This window comes from Onychostruthus taczanowskii, unplaced genomic scaffold, assembly GCF_017590055.1.
Source record: "Onychostruthus taczanowskii isolate IOZ18803 unplaced genomic scaffold, ASM1759005v1 scaffold50, whole genome shotgun sequence".
NCBI lineage: Eukaryota > Metazoa > Chordata > Aves > Passeriformes > Passeridae > Onychostruthus > Onychostruthus taczanowskii.
Window position 1 is genome coordinate 317,919 of NW_024502569.1, and position 25,344 is coordinate 343,262.

The window sequence follows — 25,344 nt, forward strand, 5'->3', positions numbered from 1 at the left end:
GAAGAACAATGCTGTGGCCATAAATAAAAATAGCACAGGTAGTTGCAGTTGTAATTAGTTGTGCCATCTTAAATGTTTCCAGTTAAAAGTAGCTTTGTGATATTTTGGTCACTGCAGCTAGCGTGGTGCATCTGCAGAGGTGTAGGGAAAGGGTGCTGAACACAAGGGCAAACTAATGAACATTTGTATCTGCATTGGAACTTCTTGGCTGAAGTATATTGAGCAAACAGTGATAATTAAAATCTCTGGGAGTGAAACGGTATATGTCAAGATATGCAAGGCATGTCAAAGAGAACATGTGCTAGGGGCATGTTTTAGTTAATGACAAAATTCTTATTTCAACTCTGTCTTCAGGTATCTTAGAATAGTTTCTGGTAGTCCAGTTTCAATTTCAGAAATTATTATTTTACCCATGCAAGTTCATTCACATTAATTCAGTCAGAAGTATTTCAGATTCACTTAGACAAGCAGCTTTTTAAGAAGTCATCTAGTTTTTTCTGCCAAAAAATGTAGAACTCGAAAATAATTAGATATTGTGCCTTGTCAGAAAAGCTGTTGCAGTGATGAAAAGTTTTTTTCCAGTCCTTTTTTTTCCACTGCAATGGCTGGAATCTTTCATGATAGCAGATTTCTTTTCTTATGTTAAGCAATATTTAACATAATGTTGTTTTTGTAGACAATATTAATGTGGAGGTTTGTGTGAGATGAATCTGACTAAAAGGTTAGGACTTGGAGAATGTCGGGAAATAAAATCTACTCATACACAGTAAAGTTACAAAATACAGTAAAATCTTGTGTCAATGTTTGTATTAAGTAAAAAAGCCTGTATCCAGTCCAGAGATACTGCTTTTAATTAGGGTATTTTCACCAAAACTGAAAACCTAAAATTTGTATCTGATCATTCATTTCTAACTTACAGGTTCCTAAGATAGGTCATAGAAATGAACATTGAACAATGTTCCATTGACTGTAGAAGGACTGTGGGGTGAATAGTTCATAATTCATCATATTTTTATGTAGCAGTAGATGAGTTCTGTCCTCCCAAGTGTCCTTAAGACAGGAACACATTTGGAGAAAGTATAGTAAATACTTGAAGCAACATTTTGATTATACGTAAATCTGTTTACCTCTTCTGGTAAATATTTAGTCTTTGGTGAATTTAGAAACATTTTAATTCAGAATCTGAAGATTATACATTAGAGCAGAATGAGATATTAGTGATAATACCATAATATTATGTAGTGATAATAATGTTAGTAGTGATAATATATTCTTTATTTCTATCTTAATGAGGTATTTTTGGAGTAGTGAATACATCTGAAAACATTCCTAGCTTGGGTGATTTGTGTTCCTAAAACCTTTCAAGCTTCTCCATTTTCTTGATGTGTAATAAGGCATAGATGGCTTTAATGGTTTGTATTTTATTGTATATACTTACCCCTGTTTCAGAATTGGAGAATGATTTTTCACATGAAAGAAAATCTAGCTGTTTCTTTATTTTATACCCCAATCAAAGTATATTTCTTTGCAGAAAAAAAAAGGAGATTTAGGTAATTGCTTCCACAAGTATTTGGCACACAGTAAAATAGAATTCCTAATCTTTATCATGTGTGGAAGACCAATTACTGGTAAGAAATCAAATCAGAAGATCCCATGTCTCAAAACCTCATGCATTTACAGTGACATAGAGCTTAGTGCATGGGATCAAACTTTAGGATTTTGCATTCTACGCATACATCGCTGTCCATCCGCATCTGCAGTGTGTTCAGGAACACATTGAACAGGAAGACGTGCAGAAAAAAAATTGAAGCAGGCACAACCATGATGATAGAAGCTTGGAAATTACTTAAACCTCTGTGAAACACTCTATATCCCTTTCATTTTGGGAAATTGCGTGATAGTTACCCTTTTGAACATGTAATTGCAAGTCAAAGCTGGCAGTGATTGATCAGCTGGGTAGGGTGAATTGTAGTGTGTACCAATGCCACTAGACCAGGAGGCTCTTGCTGAAGAGAGTGAAACTTAGTTCTGCAAACAGAAGATTACTGGCATTAATTGAAGCCATGAATACAGCTGAAAAGTAAAATCTTATTAGCTGCATTAAGAATTAGTAGCATGGGACAAATTACCATTAACATTAAAAACTAAAATTGGTACAGCATTTGGGGTAATGAACCACTGATTGGCCTGAGGACATTGCTGGTGACGCTAATGTCTTTAAGCAGTGGTAAAAGGCAGCAGCATGAGGCTTACAGTAAAGTGGCTTACCAACAACCACAGACATCCCTGATCCTCCACCCTTGCTTATCTGCAGGATACAGCTGTTGCTGAAACAAAGTTAAATGTTCTTGTCTTAGAGAAACAGATTGGCAGGGATACTGAAAATATAAAATCTATTCCCTACACACCAACCTCAAAGAAAAGAAAAACACATCAGAGAGTGATATTTTTGCCCAGAAAGAACTCATGAAGGCCATACAGTCAACTTCTGAGTTGCTGACAAGTAAGCCTTTTTGATCTTCTGGCAATTTAAACAACTTTTCACAGTCTTCTCTAGAAGCGCATTAAGCTTTTTCATTTTATGACACATTTATTGCAGATTAGTTACTCTCCGCTGCTTTTTTGCCATTGTAAAATCTAATGAGAATAGAAGCTAATGTAACATTTTGGAAATGAAACATCATGGGGCTGGAGACTGCAGGTGTTGTGATTCCACATGTTAGCATCCTTTATTTACCTCATGCTTGCCTCAATTTATCCATTTGGCAACAATGAACGAAGAAAGAGTCAAGAGCTCACAAGTAGGTATGTTGGGCTTCCCCCCTGATTCTGACAGTTCCTACTGCTGATGGACACCACTGTACAATCTCAGTAACTCTATTTTTCTCATCTTGTCCCTACAGTCTTAATTATGTCAGATTGTAGCCTTGGGTATTTTCTCTTTTTTTTTTTTTTTTCCTCAACCCTGTTGTTAATGTCCAATAAAGGCCTCAGAACTCCATGGTAATATTCCATACAATAAAGGGACTGCAGTGTTACATTTTTAGCCTTGCTGCTCTCAGTCTGTACTTCTCTCTCCTACTTTATAGTTCTTTATGTAGTTATACAATAGAACATCTTATTGCAAGATGTTTTCACTGGAAAAGCATTCTTATTTATATAATATTTTGAGTTGGAAAACAACAAAGTCTGTAAAGTTCAAACTGTAAAGTTGACCTTCTTTTGTCTTGCATTACCATGGGTGTCATCATTTTGTTCCTTTAATCTCAGTCAGTCAATGGTAAGACAAAGGACGGGGGTTTCATGAAACATTTCTTTCCTTACTGAACATAATATAGAAACACTTGGTGTTTCTTCTTGGCTGGGAATGCCATGCCCACATGAGTGAAAAAGGCAGTTGTCTCTTCTGTCAGGGGTTCAGATCTATTTCTGATACAGTTTTGGCATCAAAAGAAAATTGGGGGAAAAACACTCCTCTGTTTCATTACTTGCTAAGGACCTGTTGTATAGTAATCCAAATACTGTTAATGAGGAGAAGGTATGTATTAATTTGCTCACCAGTTTAGATTCTGTGTAGAAAACACAGTTTCAATAAAACATGCATTTTTGTTTTGTTTTCTCTATCCACACAGAGCTCTCCTACAGCAACAGGCAAATTATGGTAATGTCTTAGAGGAACAAGCAGTGGTTGTGTGGTTACTGAGTGAGATCTTTGCCTGCAGTAAAATTTTACTTTACAAACTAAATGTGACAACAGAATTGCATGCATAAACTGTTCCTGGGAGCTGCGACCTATTTAAAACAAGCAGCCTTGTTACACTCTGCCCATGACTGGAAATCCTTTTAGACTCTGGAACTAGTCTTGACCTAGTCTTTTAAAGTATGAGTTTCTTGAGCCGGCTGTGTGCAGCACTGAATGCTTTCCTACATGGCTCTCCACAGGCCATACCATAGCTCATGTCCTTTAAGAATAAACTTGTAAACCCATAGGAAAGATGGCACTTGACAAGTTTACCTTAAAGAGAATATGTGCTCATTTGAATGGTTACCTTTTAAAATTTCACTGCCTGTGAATTATTTTTGAGAGGAACAAGAAAATTGTGCCAAAGAAGTGATAATTGAGCTCAAAAAGGTTTATACAAATAGAAAAATAGGAAAAAAAGACAGTATTTCTGTGACACAGACTAAATAGGACTCAATAGAGACAGGGAACTGACTCTGCCTAGTACATGATACCCCATCTGGAATACTGTGTCTAGCTTAAAGCTCCCCCATTCAAAGGAGATATCATTAAACTGGAAACAATTAGAGAAGGACCATCATGATGGGGGTAGCTGGAGCTCTTGCTGTGTGAGGAGAGGCTGATGGAGCTGGGGTTTTTCAGTGTGAAAAAGGAAATTGCTTCAGGGGTGCCTGCCAAAAGCCTCCAATGTCAATAGGGCACCATCTCTTCTCCATCCAGGTGGTGGAGTCAGGCTCTTCACAATGATGCTTGGTAAGAGGGCAAGTGGTGATAAATATAGATTGAAACCAAAAGTTTTAGACTGGATATAAAGAAAAATGTCTGAGATGACAGCCTCACTGAAGTCCTGGTAGACAATATCCACTGCTATCTGCACCTACCATGCTGGTCATTACAATGCAGAGGTATCAAATTGGTTGACCGTGCCTTCCTGTTGGTGAATCCATAATGATTGTTTTGATGATTTTTTTGTCCTTAATGTGCCTTGAAATTATTTTCATGATTCATTTATCTATTGCTTTCCCAGGGACTTATGTGAAGCTGATTTGTCTGTAGTTTCCTGAGTATTCTTGAGGATAGGAGTGAGATTTACTGGGTCTTCAGGTGGCTATCGCAATCATTGCTATCATTCAAAGACCATTGAGTGACTTCACAAGGACATCATCCAACTCCATCAGCACCTGCAGGGTGCATTCTGTCAGGTCCCATGGACCTATATGTGCCAGTTTTGCTTAAGTATTCTCTAATCTGATCTTCTTCCACCCAGAATAGGTTTTCCTTTCTCCAGACTTTCACCCTGCCTCTAGGACTTGCAATTCCTGAAGGTTTGGCTTGATAGCGAAGAGAGGCAAAGAAGCCATTCAATACTCTAGCCTTTTCCACATTCTGTGTCACTGGGGCCCTGTTTCATAGGTGTGCATTTTCTGTAGACTTCTTTTTGTTCCCTCTGTGTGTAAAGAAGCACTTTTTATTGCTCTTGAATTAGAATTGAATCTCATCAGATTCAATTCTAATTGGACTTCAGCTTTCCTAACTGTGTCTGCTTGCTGGGACTTAGACTATATACCTCCCAGGTTGCCTGTCCCTGCTTCCACCTATTTTATGCTTCTTTTTTATGTTTTAATTTGATCAGCAGACCTCCTGGCATTTTTGAATATCTTCCTGCTTGTTGAGATGGACTGTTATGGAACTTGGAGGGGTTCCTTTAATATTCCTCAGGTTTCTTGGGTCCCTCTTCTCTCCAGGGCCTTATCCAATGGGACTCTTCCAAGCAGATATGTGAAGAGTCCCAAGTCTGCTTATCTGAAGTCCAGAGCTGTGATCTTGCATTTTGCTCTCCAATCCTTTCACAATACTGAACTCTCCTGTCATGGCCACTGCAGCCAAGACTGCCTTCTGCCTGCAGAGTCCCAGAGTCTTCCCTTTTTTTGTGAGAGTGAGCGGGGCGTCTCTTCTGTTTTCTTCTGTCACTTGGAACAGGAAGTTGAGGCTGATGTTCTCCAAGATCCTCCTGCACTGTGTATGCCCCAAGTGGGTTCAAGTGTCCCCCAAGTCATCCAGGACTATGAGTGTAAAGCTACTTCAAGCTTTAAGCAGGAAACTGGACTAGGAATTTCTCATGTCTAAACTGGATTATCCAATGATCCTGTGATGCTTGTACATTTCTTGGATTATCATATGGTCATTTATGTTGCTCTCCTGTGGAGAGAGATCGTTTATCTGCGAGAGACATGACTTCCTCTTAGGGCAGTATGCCATTTGTGTGGGGTTACTCACAGGTCAGGGTCTGTAAGTACCCCTCAGGATGATTTGCAGATGAACTGTGTTTGCATGGCCACATTTTGGGGGTGGGAGGGGCTATAGAGGTGGCTTCTGTGAGGAGTTACCTGCAGCTTCCCCCATGTCTGGCAGAGCCAATGCCCGCTGGCTACAGGACAGACCCACTGCTGGCCAAGTCTGACCCAACTAGCTGTGGTGGTAATGCCTCTGTGATAACATATTTAAGACTGGGTGTTTTTAAGGTATTGAGAGAAGTTGAATGAATGAGTGTTAATACTTGTAATAAAATATGAGTTAAGCTTTAGCATGAATTTTGCAGGAGAGAGATGTAGATAGTTGTTTTCCTTACATGATGGAAATAGGAAAGCTTTTTACATATTGCATAAAGTAGCTGTTTTCTTCATGGACTCTTAAGTTCTTCCACTAAGCAAATGATGTATTCTAATGGGTTTAGCTTGGTTGGATCATTCTGCTTTACTCTTTTTGTTTGTTGACCATTGGAATATGCAGTTCCCCTTCCTGACTGTTTCCTGTGAATGAGGCCCACACTAGGATTACATCACAGTTTTAACAGGCTGTTAGGTGTTTGAAAATTTTACATTTTTGTTTACAGGCAGATAAAGAACCTGTTTACATTTGCATTGCATATAGTTTCTGGAGCAGCTGTTTATGCCAATAAATCGATGTAAAATTCCTGCTGTAGTTACCCAATGGCACCTATTTGAAAGCTTTCATCTGATTCCTCCTGTTTTCAGTAGATAATTTCCTCATAGAGTGTTTTTCTCCATTTCCACTGTTACGTATAAAACAAGAGAAGTCATCAATGAATCACAAAAAATGTCAACAGAAAGAAATTAGCTACTACTGGGCATTAGGAATGAGGAGAGTATGTTAAGAAAAGCTTCTTTGGGAAGATCAAGGCATTTCTCTGGTCCTCTCAGCTGTCACCTGTGCTGGATGTTTCACTCAGTAAAGCATCAGTTCTTGCTTCTATTTCCTTGAACAGCTTGACGAAAGACAAACAGGGCCAAGAGAAATAAATTTCATTATATCATTCTCGGGTGTATATGTTTAAGTTAATTAGTTATGCTCAATTTTATTTCTTTTTTCTCTAATCTGTCTAAACTATGTTACAGGCTCCACTGATCTGTGAAGACTAAATAATGTGCAGGCTTGTACATGGTATTTTCTGACTAGGAAGAAAAAGCTCTCGTTTATTTCTCTTAACCTTTGTTGAGGAGCCTTAACCGTGGGAATAAAATAGGAAACAGGTCTGGTACAGCGCTAAATGTTTACCGATGTATTTATGAAGAAGTGAAGTGTACTGACATTGTCAGGTGTAGACAGTGTAAACATTGCTGCAGAGTTTTAATTGTATATTGACTAAGAAGTGGATCTTTTTTTTTTCCCAACTGTGTAATATGTTGGTGATTAATCTAGTATCCATTAGGAGTGCAAGACATCAGTGCTATGCACAATAAGCTCTTTCATCCCCAGGCCAAGAACCATTTTGCAGCCGTAATGCAAGGATGCCTACAGATCTGTGTGGGTGTACATAAACTCTAACCTGAACATCTTGTGGTGTTCTCGTGTGGGAGGGTAATTTCGCCTCTTCATTGATTTTACTGATGTCTCTTATGAGCGACTAGTGCTGTTTCCCTCACCTGTGATGAATTGTGTGTGCTACACAGTGTGGGCTATTGCTCACCAGAGCATTAAGCAGGAGCAACAAACCTGCTTTATTTTCTTCTAACCTTTCATCAGTGGAAGACAATTGCGTCATTGTGTTCATTTGTAACATTTTGATGCAGTAAAGAAGACTTCCGGTTTTTCTAGAGGAGACTGCCTGCTGACAAAAATGCTTACATTGCATCTGGATTGTTTACAGAAAAAATGCTATATTACTTGTACTGAAATCTTCAAAAGCAAAGAAATTTTATGAGTAGTCTCAGCACTGTTAAATTAAGCTGTCCTAAGTACCTGCAGTAACCATGGAATTTAAAAGTCCGGATTACTGCAGCAGTTCTTTGTCTGGGATATGGTACGTACTGTACTTGGATTTTAATGGAGCCATTTATACAGGTTTTATACTTTCTCATAAAACTCCTCAAGGTGAATGAAAACAAGCGTGGGCTAGATGTTTTCACTTCTCAGTGCTCTTTCTGTTACAGAATCTTGCTGGCTTTCTTAATTGCTAACTTATGCTGTTTCTTTGTCTTCTAGAATGTCGGGTGGTGAAATCTACTTCCTATACTAAAATAGCTTCGAGTTCACGTAGGAGCACCACCAAGAGCCCAGGCCCATCCCGACGCAGCAAGTCTCCTGCTTCTACTAGCTCAGGTAAAGCAAGCAAACAGTCTTTCTTAACAACAGCAACCATTCTGTTGCAATAGAGTGGGCAATGCACTTAAAATTCCACGTTTCTGTGGAAAAACATTGTATGTATAAAATAGTTGATACTAAAAATTCATGTGTTTTCTCAGTGACATCTGAGGTCAAGTGTCTTCCCAATACAAAATAAAGCTTCAGCATCTTATAAATCATACTCTGGCATTACAGTGATTCAATTCACTTTATTTTTTTATGCATGTTTTTGCTTCTAATACCTAAACACTGAGGGAAAAATGTATGGTAGTCTTTGTACTGGGAATTGAATGACAACAATACAGAAAGTAGCCCAAGTTATGAAACATAAGATCTGTGTTGCTGGAAAGGTAATTTCACAATCTTTTTTTTGTTTTGTTTCTTTCTGAGGGAATGAGGAAAGGATTGATTAAAGATCATAAGGATATTGAGAAACAAGGGCAGGGCAGAGAAAGAAAGCAATTACAGATGTAAATGTGAGGTGAAAAGATAGCTGAGGAAGAAATGTCAGAACTGACCTAACAAACCAGTGATACAGGCTGGAGAAGACACTGCAAAAAGCTTTAGAAAGTTCTGTCTGAAGGGCTTTGCTTTGGCTGCCTTTACAATAGCTCCCACTAGATAGCTGATGAGTAGTTCACCCCTGCAGTTTTCCCAAGCAGAAAAAATAAATAAACAAAAAAGTGCATTATATTGCCAGTACTGATGCCTGAAGGTACAAATAATCTTTGGTGTGAGCCATTTGAGTAGACCCATTGAAGCATTTGCAGCATTGCTTATGAATACAGATTTTGCAAGAGGCAAACATTAGAGCTGTCTGGAAGCCATTTCCCTTTCTGCTCAGTCTTCTGCCCACAGGAAAGCAAAGGGCATCCTGAAACCTGCATCCAGCACCATAAGGTTTCTGTGGGGAGGTTGTGATCAGAATGGCCCAGTGCTGGTTTTAAAGAGGGTAGAGATAGACCAACTGGAACTTTTTTTTTTTCTTTTACAAAAAGACAAAGGTGAGAAAAAACCTGCTCTGGGAAGGAGGAAAGTGGGAGAGACATGATGAGAGACAGAGGCGTAGATGTAGGTAGCAGGGCTGGGAGCAACTTGCCTCCTACACATCCTAGAGAGCAGCTAAGATACACAAACCTGAAAAGAGGTAATGGGATAAAATATCAGTTGTAAGGAACAAGTCCAGAGTAGCTCTTTCATAAATATGTTAAGCTAATTTCTTTGTAGCTAGGTGGAACAGAGTCAAATTTAACTTCAGCAAGGGAGGTCCTGTTTGGTGTATGAATGTTACAGACTGTGGAGTTTTTTTTCCTAATGAATTTGTGAGTACAGGTAATGAACATTGAACTGTGTATGCTCATTTCTATGTGAAATAAGTGTCCTGTGAATAATACAGAATCAGTGGGATTTCTACGGGACTAGCAACATTTTTTTCTGTGTTGAATATGTGATACCATGTTAGTTTTGGTTTTGAAAGAAATAGTACTGTTTTTAGTTAAAGGTGCTGGGGTACATTTTGGATGGTGCTGTGGTGATGACAGATGTAACCATCTTAAACATTTCTTATGTGAAAATACATTTATACGAAGTAGGCACACGTTAGTTTGTCACCAGCAGCATTTCTTCAGGGTTCGGGTCTAGGGCCAGTTTTGTTCAATATTTATATTGATGTTCTGGATAGAGGAGGTGAATGCACCAGTAAAAATTTTGAGGATAATAACAAACTGGGAGGTGCTGATGACTCTCTGAAAAAGGGATCTAGGCAGATTGGAGCACTGGGCAATGATTAATGAGATGGAGTTTAAGAAGAACAAATGCCAGATTCTGCACCTGGGATGGAGTAATGCCAGGCACAAGTATAAATTGGGAGAGGTCTGGATACAGAGCAGCCGTGCAGACAGGGATCTGGGAGTGCTGGTTCGCAGCAGGCTTGTTACAAGTCAGCTGTGTGCCCTGGTAGCCCAGAGAACAAATTGCATCCTAGGGTGTGTCAAACACAGCACCACCAGCCAGGTGGTGAAAGAGGTGGTGATCATCAGGATGTATTCAGTGTTGGTGTGGCCTCACCTTGAGCACTATGTACAGTTCTGGGCACCATAGTTTATGAATGATGGGAAGGTACTCAAATGCCTCCAGAAGTGGGCAACAAAACTGATGAAAAGGCTGGAAGGTATGTCCTATAGGGAGCAGCTAAGGACTCTAGTTGTGAAAAAAGGAAGGGTTGAGGAATGACCTGATTGCTCTCCATGGCTTCCTGAGAAGGCAATGTGGAGATAAAGATGCTGAGCTCTTCTCTCTAATATCCAGTGGCAAGGCATGTTGGAATGGTTCAAAACTGCACCAGGGAAGGTTTAGACTGGACATTGGGAAGCATTTCTTTCTGAGAAGTTTATCAAGCATTGGAACAGGCTGCCCAGGGAAGTGGTTCAGTCAGCATCCATTGAGATATTTAAGAGATGTGTAGACATGGCTTTGAGGGACATGGTTTAGTGGTAGACTTGGCAGTGCTTGATTAACAGTTGGATTTGATGATCCTAAAGGTCTTCTCTGGTCTAAACAACTCAATGATTCTGTAGCTAGGAAGCATTCCTTTACCAAGAAATACTCTGTGGTTGCTTGGATGACAGGTGCTCACCAAAGCCACTCTGTTGTGAAGCTTCGCTTCCCAGCTGAACATGCTGAAGTTTTGATCAGCCCTGAGTTGGTCAGGCAGTTGGGCTAGATGGTTGTTGTAGAAACCTCCCAATGGAACTTATCTATTTTATTCTATTGTGTTCTGTCCTATCCTCTTCTAAATTTGCTAAGCCTAAAAAGGATAAACTGTTGAAAGTGTTTCTATGGAATTTATTCTTAGTGAGGGGAGCGGCTCTGATTTTGCTGTCTGTATCTTTGCTGTTTGCTTTTTGCAAGTAGGTCAAATAAGCCCATTTCTAACCTTACATACATGAGTACTTAGATCAGTATTGCTTTCATACAAAGAAACAATATTGTACTAAGCAGTTAACTGTCAAGAATTGTTTTTAAATCATATAAAACTAAAACCAGTCAATGATTTTTTTAAAATGCAATTCTATATTAGACATTGCATTTTAAAAAAACAGTAGTAGAAAGAAAGAGGAACAATGACAATGGTTTTAGACAAAGCCCAATGTTCTCCCATGAAATGCAAACAATATGTAGAGATTTAACTTTTCTGCCACCCAGCAAGCATAAAAAAGTGCTTGTTTCTTGGAATTATGTACCTGTGACAGAAGCAGAATAGAGAAATTGCCATCTAGCACACATATGAGCAGATAATTTTTTTCAATGATGTCTACCATAAACATCTCAGTACTAGAGAAGCTCCTGAATGACTTGTGCATAACTGGATGTTACACTTTTGTTGTTATGTTGCTACTGCTGTGTGTATGTACATGTATTTTTATTGTATGTTTTTAAACTGCTTTCAGTTAAACTTTAAACTACTTTTAGGGATTTTTCTTTCATTAGCAATAAACAGGGAAAATAAGAAAAAAAGTAGATTCTTTGCTCTGATCAAAGACAATACATACATATTACAAAAAGTTAAAGGTGTATAATTTTCTGAAGAGTTTTGTCTTAGAACAAAGTTGAAAGAAGTGGGAATAAAAGGAAACAGAAAGCATACTTGGTAGTGTACCCTTGACAAAAACCTGAGAGAGGTGAATGGAAAAGAGCGTGTTGCTAATTAGAAAGAATTTGATTCCTTTTGTTTCTTTTTGATTCTTGCTGCACTTTGAGAAGTCTGCACATTCTAATTGCACAAAAGGATCATATATCTGCTTCAGACTTAAATTAATGTTTGTATCAAGAAAATACACATGGATAATTACATGGGCCAAAAAGGGAAAGTTCCAGAGACAAAGACTATGTTAAAAAAATATTCAAATCTCAAAGTTGGGTATTAAAACTTGTAAAATTGTCAAATGAAGAGATATCCTTGAGTTAACCTTATTCTCTTGTGTATGCATCTGTAGTATGGTATAGTCTTTAATGCAGGTATTCAACAGCATAGCTGATTTGGATTCATCATTTTTAGAGTTAATGAAGGCAAAGTCTTGGGCCATTTTCCCATTGTTAGAGAAATAGATGTATAAACAAGGCCAAGACATATAGGCAATCTATTCTGGTTTAAGCATTTAAATATCATCCTCAACAACTGTTTCCCTTTGACACAGAATTTCAGGTGGTCAATGAATTAAGCCAAACTCTGGCTTGCACTAACTATAAATTGGATGAAGTCCATAAGTTTCTTTTTTGAGCAAATGGTAGTTTGGAGCGATAAACTTTTCCCAAATTCATCCCAAAATCTTCTGAAGTTGCTTACAGAAATCAAAGGGCTTATGTGGAGGGATTAGTCATTTGTTGTTTTTTTGTGTCTTGTTTTTGCATCTGTAAGTCTGGAACAACAATATTTTACCAAAACCGGTGCTTTGAAGATAAACTCAGTAATGTTCAATTGTTTTTGAGAAAATTCTGCTTGAAGGCCCTTGCTTTCCATTTCAGTCTCACCTTGTTGTGGTGACCCCTGACTCTGTGAGGAGCAAGCCAAGGACCCTAAATGTCCCTTCTCCCTGGCAAGCCACCAGCCACTGTCCTGGAGAACCATTTCCATCATTGTCTTATCTGCTACTGGGGAAAAAGGACTCTTAATGCCAATTCCAATGCTCTTAGATGACTTTCTCTCTTTGCAGGTGCCTTTTGCCCTCTATTGCCCCTAAAGACAGCCTTCTTTGCAAGCCTGAAAGTTCAATACAGAACCTACCATAGCACCCAAGCCTACACTTTCAGGCTTTGCAGATATATGGTAATGGGAATAATATAATGGGAGCAACAGGATGAAAAGCACCGTCCCACAGGCTCTAGAACACACTGCTATGGCAGCACAGGGCTAAGTGGGGAATCTGTGAGTGGAAATTGGGCTGCAGGGTTGCCAGGAAAGACCCTCAATGAAACTAGAGGCTACAGAAGTGATTAGGGCCACAAAGATTCAAATCTTTGCTCTGGTTAGCTGAGGGCACAGTAAAATGCATCTGTCTGTGAGAAACACACACTTCCTGTTGTTTCTTGAGCTATGCAATCTACAGTGAGCAGAAGGACTGCATCTGCATTTACACCATATTTCGGCATATTTCAAAGGCGTGTATGCCTTTACATTGGTGGTGTTCACCTTTTTTCCATCCTTGTTTTTTCACTTCATATTTTTTTCATAACAGAGCATATGGTTAATGTACTTATATTTTCCTATAGCCTCCCTGGCTCCTGAGAACAGATGCATCCTATTTTTATATAAAAACACAGAATAATATTTTCTTCCAAGAGTACAAGTGAGCTAGGAAGATCTGTGTAAGGGCTGACTTCTCCATTATTATGTTTTCTTCAGTTTGTTATTTACATCTGACAGTGTTTCAAAACAGTACCACCAGACAGAAATCTCGCTGCAGGAGGATTGCTTTCTGGCTTTTTACAAATCCATTTGAGGTATTGTCTGCTTCAAAAGGCTTTTGGTCTAAATAGAGAAGAGAAGCATGCAACAAGGCACAGAAGAAAAGCAGAGAAAAGATAGTGTGACCTCCTGGGTAGGCAGAAGGCTGATGTCTGATTCCAAGTGCAATAGGTAATCCTACCTCTATTTAATTTTTCTGATGTCTTCTTAAAGCCTGTAAACCACTATGATGATGTGTTTTTTGTTGGCATCAAATAGTATTTGGGAAAGGGCATAATAAAAGAGGCATTTAATTTTGGTGAGACTGTGTATCAGCCCATTGCTGGTGACTGAAAATTATGAATGTCTGTTGGCTATTCAGTAGCTAGTGGCTTCTGCCCAGCTTCCATTTAATACCACTGGTGGCAGCTTCAGTGTGGGTGAAGAGGTAATAGATTCAAAGAAAGCAGCAACACTTACGTCTTCATCATTCTTATTTTTAATCAAATCAAGAGCAGGAGCAGGATGAGATAACTGGACTTACTGTACCCTTGGTCCATTAAATTAAGGAAAGATGCTGCATTTGGATGAACTCTGGTTTACTTTCTGAAATTCCAACTCTAATTTTCAGGACTTGCTTTCAACAAAAGTAGCTACTTTTATTTTTTTTTTCAGTTTGAGCACCTTCTTCAAAATTGTTTCCTTCTCACTATTTATCCCTTCCTGTTTCCCTCAAGTTATCACTCAGAATGTGTCAGATGCTTGAAATCTTATTTGCAATATCAATTCAGGTGTTAAAGTTTGGTTTTAAAAAGATTATTTAGGAGTTTGGTTATTCAGTGCGACAGGTGAGTATTTCAAGAATACCTGGGTTGATATGTACCTATTCCAAATGCCAAAGGGAATAGTGAGGGACGGAGGGAGTAGGTCATGTTACCAAGGACTGTGTGAGGGTTCTTTTTTAAATTGTACCTGGGTAAAGAAATTGTGAAACTGCCTGTTAAATTAAAGCCTGATCAAAACTGTAAATGCTCCCTAAAGAAAGAAGTGGATATCTAAATAGATTCTTATGGAAGTCTTCCCTAGGTCAGATGCTTGTGTTTTTCTCTGCTAGTTAAAAAAAAAAAAAAAAGTAGAGGTGTTCCTCTGCAATAGGATATGTTTTCATTTAGTCTGATAGTTCAACCTTAGGCTGTTATCCAGAAACAGGCCTCCTTCAACCATCTGACTCCAGAAGGTCTTTGTATCCCAAAGGAAAAAGCATGATGTATCATATTGTCTTTATTCACACTGTCACAGGTACTCAGCTGACTGATTCTGTAATAAATATGCTGAAGAAAAATTTTCCTAAAGCCAAGAGCACAGACCCATGGGAGTGATAGAGTCATCCTGTGGACCCAGGGATTTCCAGATGATTTTTGCTTTGATCTTGGTTTCTTTTTAATTTTTTATTTATGGTGTTTGTCTTTGATACTAATCAGTGCAAAATTTATTTTCATCATTTTATACCCTGTAACAAAAACAAGAGTTGGTAAGAGAAGTAGATTTGGTTATGTTGAGAAGTTCAACCCTCTTAAAGGATGAAAATTTAAATGCTAAATGAAGAAACATGCTCAGAAATTGTACTCTGTTTAAACAGACTGATTTGAGAATCCTAGTCTTTCTAATTAGGCAAAACAGTCCAAAAGACAGATTTTCATTAAGCCTTATGTACACGTAGATGTTCTCCTGATTAGGTGCTACATGAAATTAGCAGACAGTTTCATAGATATCAGCTGAAGTGCAGAGGGAATAAACAAACCCAAGAGGCACTTAGCTTCTGAGACTAGAGGAAAAAACTAATACTGGTGCTTTCCAGGGAATTGCATTTTCCAGGCAGTCTCCTTTTTTCTGAGATAGAAGATACGCCTGCAATATCTATGTGTTAGCACTTCTCTGCTTGCTAGTGCAGACATAGGTGACTTTGGGATGAGGTGGCAGAGCCTATGTGGGGCTTACAGTCCCTGCTGAGCCCTTGGTGCTACCAAGGGTACCAGGGACTAACAAGGACTTGGTGGCTGCTGGGATAGTGAACATAAACCTGACCTGTAGGTGATCCTTTCTGCTGACATTTCTCATCTATTGGTCTATTGATCAGGTGAAAGTTCTGTGTGGGTCTGCCAGGCCTTGTCTTCAGTGGCAAAGGGATGTTCTACTTTTATCTGCTTAATTTCTCGACATAAACTCTACAAAAGATTGAAAATAAAAAGGACAGTTTAGCACCAGTTAAAATGTATGCACTATTGGTATATGGGCTTTTTACCTCAACCAGCTGCATGCTAAGGTAGAACCTCCAAAGCCTTGTCTTCTCTGGGGAGTCATACTGAGGGCACTTGCCTAATGTGGTGCTCTGTACACACTCTGTCTTTTGGTGTTAAGACAAAAATGCAACTATGTACAAAAGTAAAATACAAAAGCAGAATGAACAAAAAATGCAAGATATGGTTTATTTCTCAATTATTTTGTAACTACATAATATTAACAAGACAAAAATGTTGTTTTGGAAAGGACAGTGAAAAACTACAGAAGTAATTGAGGCAAGGTCAAATAGTAATCTCACATTTTCTGCTAGCAGTTGCTGAATATGACCTACACATGCTGTGACTTGTGTAAATCAGTTTTTAGCTAAACTTTCCTATTCATAAGTTGTGGCTGCAAAAAAAGCCTGCACTGTTCCTTTCCCTTAGTGTCCTCTTTCACACACACTTTTGTGTTTGGCAAACCACTTTTTTAAATACACCAAGTTATCTCTATGTCTTTTATAGAGTACAATATTCTTGCACATCCACAGGCAACTCTATAGGAAAGTGATTTTAATACACTGCTGTGGTATTGGTGGCTTCTCAGACTGGCACTTGATGCTTTAATTCATTTTTTCTTGCTTTTTTTTCTATTACTTAATGAAAATATGCCCTATCAAGATTTATTTATTGGAATGCTATCAAAGTACTTTTTACTTGCAGCATTTTCACTAATTTATTATCACAACATTATTCATAATTATGATCATAATTATTATTTGTATTATCTTATGAAAACCTATTTTGCTTTTGTCTGAGTAGATGCTGGTATCCAGCGTTAATGTTCTATTTTATGGTTTTTTTCATCCTCATGTGTGTGCCAGGTGCTGGAAAAGCAAGTACAAAGACAGGTCCTTGCCCTGTTGCACATCCTCAGCAAGAGAGGACAGTGAGGAAAGGAGTTCACAGCTAAGCAGTTGCATACATCTGCTCTGAGTAGCCACAATAATTTTGGTATTGTTGCAGCTTTTTAATACATATTTCACTGGTGAAATTTTGAACTGATAAATCTTTTTCATAAGATGATGGGAAGGTGCTGTGTGTTATGCTGAAGTCTGTGACCCTTGCCATTTTATGAATAAAAGTGACAAGAAGCCTCTTGCCTCACTCAATAAAATGATCAATCACAACAGTGATTTACCAATTTCGTATGTCTTTATCTACATCAGGGTTCCCTCTAGGAACATGTGCTGTTATCAGTCAGTGAGAAATGCAGTGCAGATACTGGATAGAAATGCAGTTTCCAACAAAAATGATTTCCACCTAGAAATGGATTTTAGGGCAATTTGGCGATCAGGAATGCAGTATTAATATTGAATCTTATAGCTTTTATTCACATATTTGTTGACATGTTTTCTGGTAATGAGCAGCTTATGTAAGAATGGTGTAATGATTGTAAATGGAGTTCAGGAAGAGGGTCAGAATCACAGCAGTCTCTTCCTGCTACTCAGCACCTAGTATCACCTCTATTTGCAAATTCAGTCTAATGACTCACAAGCACAGGAAGCCATAAACAAAAAGGTATAAAAAGAGGGCTCTTGGAATGTACTGGGAAAATATCAGAAATTATCATTTCTGTTGTGATGTCTGTCTTAAGGATTATATTAATAATACCAGTAGTAATAATGTAATAACAATAATAGCAATATATCTCCAGGTATAGAGAGCATCCAGAAGGATTCATCTTGTGTAGCTTTGGAAGTTTACACTGGAATGGATGCTCCTAGTGTAGATTGTTCAGGTCAGGTTTAGATGATTGCTTCTGGATGATACAACTTGTGTTGTGGCAGCAGCTTGGTTAAAATAATGTCTAGAAAACTACTTCAGATGTAGAAGCCAATACAACAGGTGAGTAAAGATTGGTAAAAGGAGTCTCATCTCCAGAGCTAATTGCCATCTTTAGTTTCCTAATCAGCTCTCTATAGGGAGCCTTTGTAAGCTCTCAAAAATACATGTTTTATGTATAAGCAACTTTATATTCTGGATATGGGTAAGGAGGTGAGAAAACTTCACTTAAATCTGCTGAGAGCCTCATTCCATTAATTGTGCTCTTGATTACATGTTACATGGCCACCATAAGCACAACTATCATAATTTTCCTTTTTAAAAACACAGTTGAAAAGATCATTCAAACTTAGCTTAAGCACTCTGGATACTCTGATGGTGGCAAGTAAAAAAATTTTAGGATTTATGATAATACTATGTTTTCTCATCCTAAATAGATACTCATCAACATAATACGCATCAATACAGAAATATGTTGATAGTTAAATAGGCCATTGCAACTATTTGCCTTTGTCTGGTTCCACTTGATAGCCTCAAGTTTTTGTCTTCAGGACAGAGACTGATATAGTAATTCTAAAAAAAAGCTGGGGAGGGAGTCAATCTATTAAGGACAGGAACCAGTGCCTAGTGCTACAAGGTGTATTGAAATGTATTTGTTATCTTAAATTTGGTTATGATAATAAGACCTGAGAGTATCTGCTTGGTTTAAAGAGAAGGCAGAGCACTGTTACTCAGCAGTCTCAAGGACTAGCTCTGTGTGAATAGTAGGAGTTTAATGTTAGTTTCTAAATTATACCATAGATGTTTAGAAGATACATTTTATAACTTTACAAGTTTGGGATTCCAGAAAGCTAATTTTTCATGTCCTCATCTTGCTCTTCTCCTAAATTATTTCAGTGATATTGGTAATAAATTTGATTTTAGTCACTGTTGGACAGATGTGTGGCTGTTTTGATGAATACTGTATGAACATACATATACATGTGCATTCCCCTATGCTTATTACAATATTTGAATGAGTGCTGATATGTGCAAATCATTGTCCTCTGTATAAAGATATTTTGAAGCCTGGATGAGTGGAATGTTTTTCTATAAAAATAGCCTATTTAAATCCAATTAGAGCGTCTTGTTGTTTCTATAGTTATGCAAATATATTGCACCTTTAAACAATGCCTTGCACGAAGTGATGTTGAGATTGGATCACTCATAGCACCTAAGCACTATTAAGTGATTGTCCTTTATCATGCAGTATAGTGTTTTATTGATGTGTGTGGTGTGGTAGGTATACATACTTCTTCATTGTAATGTGTGGGCCCAGTATTAGCCAGTAAGAACAATGTATTATGCAAAAAGTAAGAAGAATCTTTTGAAAATGCCTACTGTATTATCCAGAGGAATTAGCATTTGCTAGATTGCCAGTCAGCCAAGGTTTTACAAGAGTTATTGTCATTTTGATTTTCGGATGAGTCACTTGCTACATTGCCCCCAAAGGCACCTCGTTATGATTCAGTGCACAGCATATAAAATTGCTTAGGCTTTCGGGGCTCCGTGGAAAGCGAGTGGGGGTTGCGGTGGCTCAGCGTTGTGAAGCAGCAGCATTATGCTTAATTGACACCTTTGATGTAGCCCTAAGACAGCACCTGCACCTCCCACTGCTGCTCTGAAGACGTCAGCCTTACGCAGAAAAGGCTTCTGCTTATGAATCCTGCATCGCATTCAGCTCACTCTGTGAGCAGCCCCAGCTATCCTTAACTAATCCCATTGCTTCTCAGTTTGGCTACAGCTTGGCTTAGTACAGAGCAGGAATTTTGCTGCTTGCTCTTATCAAGTTAAACAGTCAGATTTTGTCCATGTTAGAACTCATAGAAGGTAAGTCAGATGCCTTGTTGATATCCTTAGTATGTAAATATTCTCCTGAGATGCAGAATCTAGGAATCTGATTGTTCTTTTTGTCCTAGCACTTTACAAATGTAGACTCTGATAGAATACTTGCTTGTTTAAGAATATGTACATGTATAAGTGATACATGCTTTGTAGTGTTTCTGTCAGTGCTTCAATGTGAATATTATTGATAGCATCTCGTGTGATTACTTTGTAGTAGAATTCTGTCCTCTGCTGGCATTGTTTTGTTAATTTATTGGATAATGTCATGTGCATGTGAAGATGCTTCTATAAAGATAGGCACTAACATATGTGAAGAGACTTGCTTATTTGAGAGAGTGATGCTTTCTTGTAAGCCAGACTGGAGTAGTTATATCCAATTCATTTGCCTCCAGAAAGCATTTCTGGGTTAAGTCTGAGGTGGTGTTTGGGTCAGATACTATTGCAAAAATCTCTTCAAATGGTTGAGTCCTCACTCAAAAAGTGAAAAGCAGGCAGCTGATTTGTTCTTGCAAGCAATACTGTGTTTTATTTTTAGTGGGCAGCACTTCAAGCCATAGTTAAATGGAATTAAAAGGTTTATATATTTTGTCTTTTAAGGTTAACAAAGCACCTTGCTCCCCATTACTTGCAGCAGTGGTAGTGCTTTACTTTCAGTAAAGTATAGGAACAATGCAGTTCAAGAAAACATGATCATGTTCTCTGCCATGACTAAAGTCTTCTCAGGTTTTTTCATTGTTTGCTTTCACCCTGTATTAAAAATTGTCTACATGAGCCAAAAATGTAAGGAAATAATTTTTTTTAAATTACCTTATTTAATGCTTCAAACACTAAGCAAAAGGAAATTAATCTGTTCAACAGAGACTGAAGAAAAATGTTGATTTAAATATTTTTTCCTTTAATAATGCCTTGTATTCATTTTTTTCAATTTCTTGTCCTTTTAGTGAATGGAACCCCTGGTAGCCAACTTTCTACTCCCCGCTCTGGAAAGTCTCCAAGCCCATCTCCCACCAGCCCAGGAAGCCTACGCAAACAGAGGGTAAGGAAATAAGGAAACTGATTTCTGAGCATGGCTGGGGAGAATCCGGCATAGCCATTATCCAATAGCCTTCTCCCTTCTGATCCCTTGCGTGTGTGTAGAGCTATAGGGTGGAAGAGCCTGGCTACAATCCTTGTATTTGTAAAATACCCTGAAGTGGAATACAATTGTTCTGTGACTGTCAAAACGCTAAGTATACTGAGAACTGGTTTATCCTTGGGGGAAAAAAGCAGGGTTTCTCTCCTTTTTCACAAAACTTTTTGTTTGTTTTACTTTCTTTTTCCAAATATTTCACAACTGAAAGAAAATGCGAAAGAAATCTCTTTTGTTCCTAACTCGCTGTGGGCATTGTCACTTGCACAAGCTACAGACTGCTTTGATTTTGAAGCAAGGTGAAAGAATGCATGGTGGAATTTAGCTGTGATATCACAGCCTTGTGCAGTGAAGATACTATCAGCACCAAGCCAAGTGAGACCTGTCTGTCACTTTCCTGGACCAGAGTTGATAGTAGCTTTAGGTTCCCCCAAGTTATCCTGTATGGAGGAATCTACAGTATTCCTAAGCATCCAGAACTAAGCCAATGCCCATGTTACTACTGTAACCCTCTGATAAAATATTACTCATTCAACCCAAAAGCCCCACATGCTGATAGAATTAATTTTATCTGTTTAAAATAAATAAGATGGATGTCTATGTATTTTCTGCTATTTTTCTAAACTGTGGTCAGTTCTCAATGAAAGCATCCCTGAGGCAGTAATCTGTATCTCAGATTTGTTTATAAACAGAGTTTGAACACATGCTTTTTCTGCCTTTTCAGCTTTTAAACAAAGACACAATTTATGTCTCTCAAAATAAGGGGATTATGTACGAAATTGGCAGTGCTTGACTTTAGGAGCTGGTGCAGACCTGATTCCCCAGATACCCAGGTCAGGAATAGCTGTAGCGTGACACAATTCCCTTCTAGCCTGCAGACCCTTCTTCGTATCTGATGTATGCCAGGGAGCTGAGGAATGGTGCATGTCCAAGTCTTACCTCCATCTGGGATACAGCTATGGGTTTCTGCCATGGCTTGTTTACAGACATGGGGGCCGACTGTGATCTTGCAGTGTAGGGACAGCCAGTGAGCAGCAGCTTGGAGCCTCAGGGTAGTGTCATGGTTTTCATCATCCAGTGTACAGAGAGTAAAGATGTAAGTTCCAGCGGGTAAGCTGGTGCTAAAATCTTCTTGAATGCAATGTCTTCCCCACCTGTTTGTTCTTGCTCTCAAGGCTTATTAATGAATCATTAATAAGTCACTGGAGAGGGAACAAAGAGTCTTCCAAATGAATTATACATTGGTGATGTGAGGGCGTCTGTTTAGATGGATGATACCAGTTTACATTGGATTTGCATTTTCTGCAAGCCTGTCTCTTTTCATTGGTAACTTTCCTAAACTTTCTTTCTCACCACTGAAGCTTCGCTCTCCACAGTGAAGAGATACTTTTCTGCTAAAGTTTGTGGATGGGTGAGTGGGAGTCATGTGATCAGCACCATTAGGCACAAGAGGTTTCTAGGCACAAGATTTCTGACTTTCAAATGTGAAGAGGAGAGCAGATGGGCTTCTTTTTAAGTGTAAGTGTAATAGGATCACCGAGTGGCAGTATTATGGATGCAAAGTGCTATGTAGCAGTAACAAAATCAGACTGCTAACTGTAGAGAAAATAAATATTGAAGTGTACTACAGGAGAGATAAGACTAAGATTGTTAGGGAGTTGAATTCTCTTCTCCAATATTCATATTCAGTTCTCTTGACCTCGGTAGGGGACCTTTCATGCTTGTGTGGCTTTATTTTAGGCAGATTTATTTTTTTTACCTGATGAAACATGGAATTTTTCATGTAAAAATAGATTGCAATCATGTAAAATGCATTGCAAGAACATTATTTAGATTACAAAATCAACTCAGAAGTTCAGGGATGGAAACTTAACACTCAGTCTGAGAATTTATTTCATCTGCTTTCATGTTTAGCTTGTGAAGTGAATGAGTTAGAAGTTCAGTGTAAAAACATATGATTGTGTCATTAAAGGTTATAATGTGCATTCCAATGAGTAAAGAAGGCATTAAGCAGGGCCTTATTTATATAAAAAAATCATAATTTCCTTATTAGCAATATAAATGGTGCTCTGTTTAGTTTTAGTACAAATTTTGTATCTTTTTATTTAATTTTGACTTAGAGAGGGTATTTTATGTACCATATTGTCATGAACCAAATTTAAACCCAAAGCACTTTGTTTTCTCTTCAGTGGTTTCAGCTACAGTGCTGACAAGCCAGTTGCAGGGTTAGGTTTAGTCCCTAGGAGTTGCTGAAGTGCTGGTATTGTGTGATAGACATACAAGGGAGAAGAGATGGATTTAAGTTCCCATCTTGTCCCCTGTGTTTAGAGGTGAGGTGTTCCTGCCCCGAAGGAGGAGTGTTGGCTGCTGTAGGCATGATCTGGAATTGAAAGTGGTGGCTCTTTTTCTGACTGCTCTGTCTTTCTCTCTTTACCTGCAGTTTGAGGGAGCTATTGCTTTAGAACTGAAATAAGGTGCTGGGTCCTGGGGGCACCAGCTCAGCTCTGTAATTTGTGGTGTTTTCTGCCTCTCCCTGTGCAGTTAGACTTACAGGAGCTCCTGTTCTCTCATGCCATCAGGTACATGGGGTGCCAGTGGTAGATACTTGGTCTGGAAGGTGATAGGAACATTTCCTCTAGCCTAGCCTGGTTCACCTTGCCTTAACTAATCAATCAGCTCTTCAGCATGCCCATCCAGTGCTGTGAGGGAATTATAGGCTTGGGACATCACAATGCCCAGGGGTCAAGGCAGGCTGCCAGTGTTTTTTCTGGGAAGTACAGCTGAGAGGAGGTCAGGATTTTGAATCCAGAGGCACCAAAGCAAGGTACTTCCACAAAGGGAGGGATTTCTTCCTGGGAATAGTAAAGACCTGTGGAGTGCATTAGGCAGCTTAAAATAGGGATTAATCATTTTACTTACTGATATTTCATCACTCATCTTTTTAAAAAATGAATTCTGGCCTTTGAAGGAAAGCTTTTGATTGATGTAAATAAGGCCAAAAATGTGGCCTTACATACTGTTACATACTTACTGTCTTGTGGTACATGCTCAGGAAAACAGTACTCTTGTAACCCTATAGGTAAAATTTTGTACCCTCAAAAGCCAGAATACAAAAAAGATAAAATGTATCCTTTCTCATTTGCATATGTATGTTGGCTGAGTTGTTTCCAGAAATTCAGAAGTCAGTGAAAGTTATATTTTTATAATCTTCTGTGAAACTCAGTCTATATTTGAAGAAAGTAAGATTTGAAAGATTAATTTCATGGGTGTAATTCACGAAGTTGAAAGTGAGCTGGGAACAATTTATCAGTTATCTTAGCTAACTGTCAACCAATTTTCAGCTTCTGAATATTTTAACTAGCAGCCTGTGTGCTATAGTTACTCTTTCGTGCAGTTTGATTATTTCTTTATTCTTAAATAGGAAATTAAGATTCTAGTTTTTAAATTGCTATGAACGTAATTAAGTTTTGGGTTTTTTCCCCAGAGGATTAATGCATTTGAAATTCAGGATTGAAATAGCAGATTGAAGTAGAGTTACTGTGTTACCCACAAATATAGTTACTACTGCAACAGAGTGCAGTTAACTGTGCAGACTCAGGAAAGGTGACATGGCATTTAGAAAAAAAAAAAAAACTGAAGTATTTTTTCTATGTTCTTAGAGGTTGCAACCTGCAGAATAAAAAAGAGTTAGATTTAAGGTACCTCTTGGCTGATTCGACAGGCCGAATTCTATGTATATAAGGACTTTTTGAGTTGTACGCAGCCAAGAAGTCTGATTCATTCAGCAAGTTTTGTCTTCTTATAAATCTATGCAAAATAATAAATAGATTCTCCTCATAATTTCAAGACACACAGCTGCCTGGCTAATTATAGGTAAGAAAAATTCTTTCAGAAGGGAAAACTTTTTAAGACTTTCAAGTCTTTAAAAACAGGTAAAATAGCAGAGAAAATGACAGTGAAATCTGGTGAATGATTTTGCTTTAGAGCAATCATAGAGTTATGAAAATAAATGCAAAAATATTCTCTAAATATTAAAATTCAGAAATACCTTACTTGTTAGTTCCAAATGCATAATTTTTTTTTTTTAAATATTCAGAAGCAAGATGATCACCTGGGAGATGCTATTCAAAATTTTGGGGTGTTACCCTCTCTACCAAATCAAAAGATTATTTTTTTCCTGTAGTATGTATTAGAAATTCCCAAACTGTATATTCTCAAAAGAAATTTTGATAATTATATAACTAGTTAGTATTCAGAATAAGATGTTTGTTTAAAATTGTTCTATTGTCTAGATTGTTTGCAACATAATAGAAATGTATTTAAGATCTGATTTTCACTCTGCCAGTATACTGTGTGTATACATACCCATTGGCAGAAT

General features: G+C 38.2%; 1 protein-coding gene across 2 annotated transcripts in view; it reads left to right on the top strand.

Moving 5' to 3' along the window:
• Nucleotides 1-25,344, top strand: part of DCLK1 (doublecortin like kinase 1) — a 227,112-nt gene that overhangs the window by 146,589 nt on the left and 55,179 nt on the right. For both annotated transcript variants that reach the window (XM_041416035.1, XM_041416034.1), the window contains exons 5-6: nt 8,246-8,362; nt 20,779-20,873. In XM_041416035.1, coding sequence (XP_041271969.1) covers nt 8,246-8,362; nt 20,779-20,873 — 212 coding nt within the window. The remainder of the gene's footprint in view (nt 1-8,245; nt 8,363-20,778; nt 20,874-25,344) is intronic.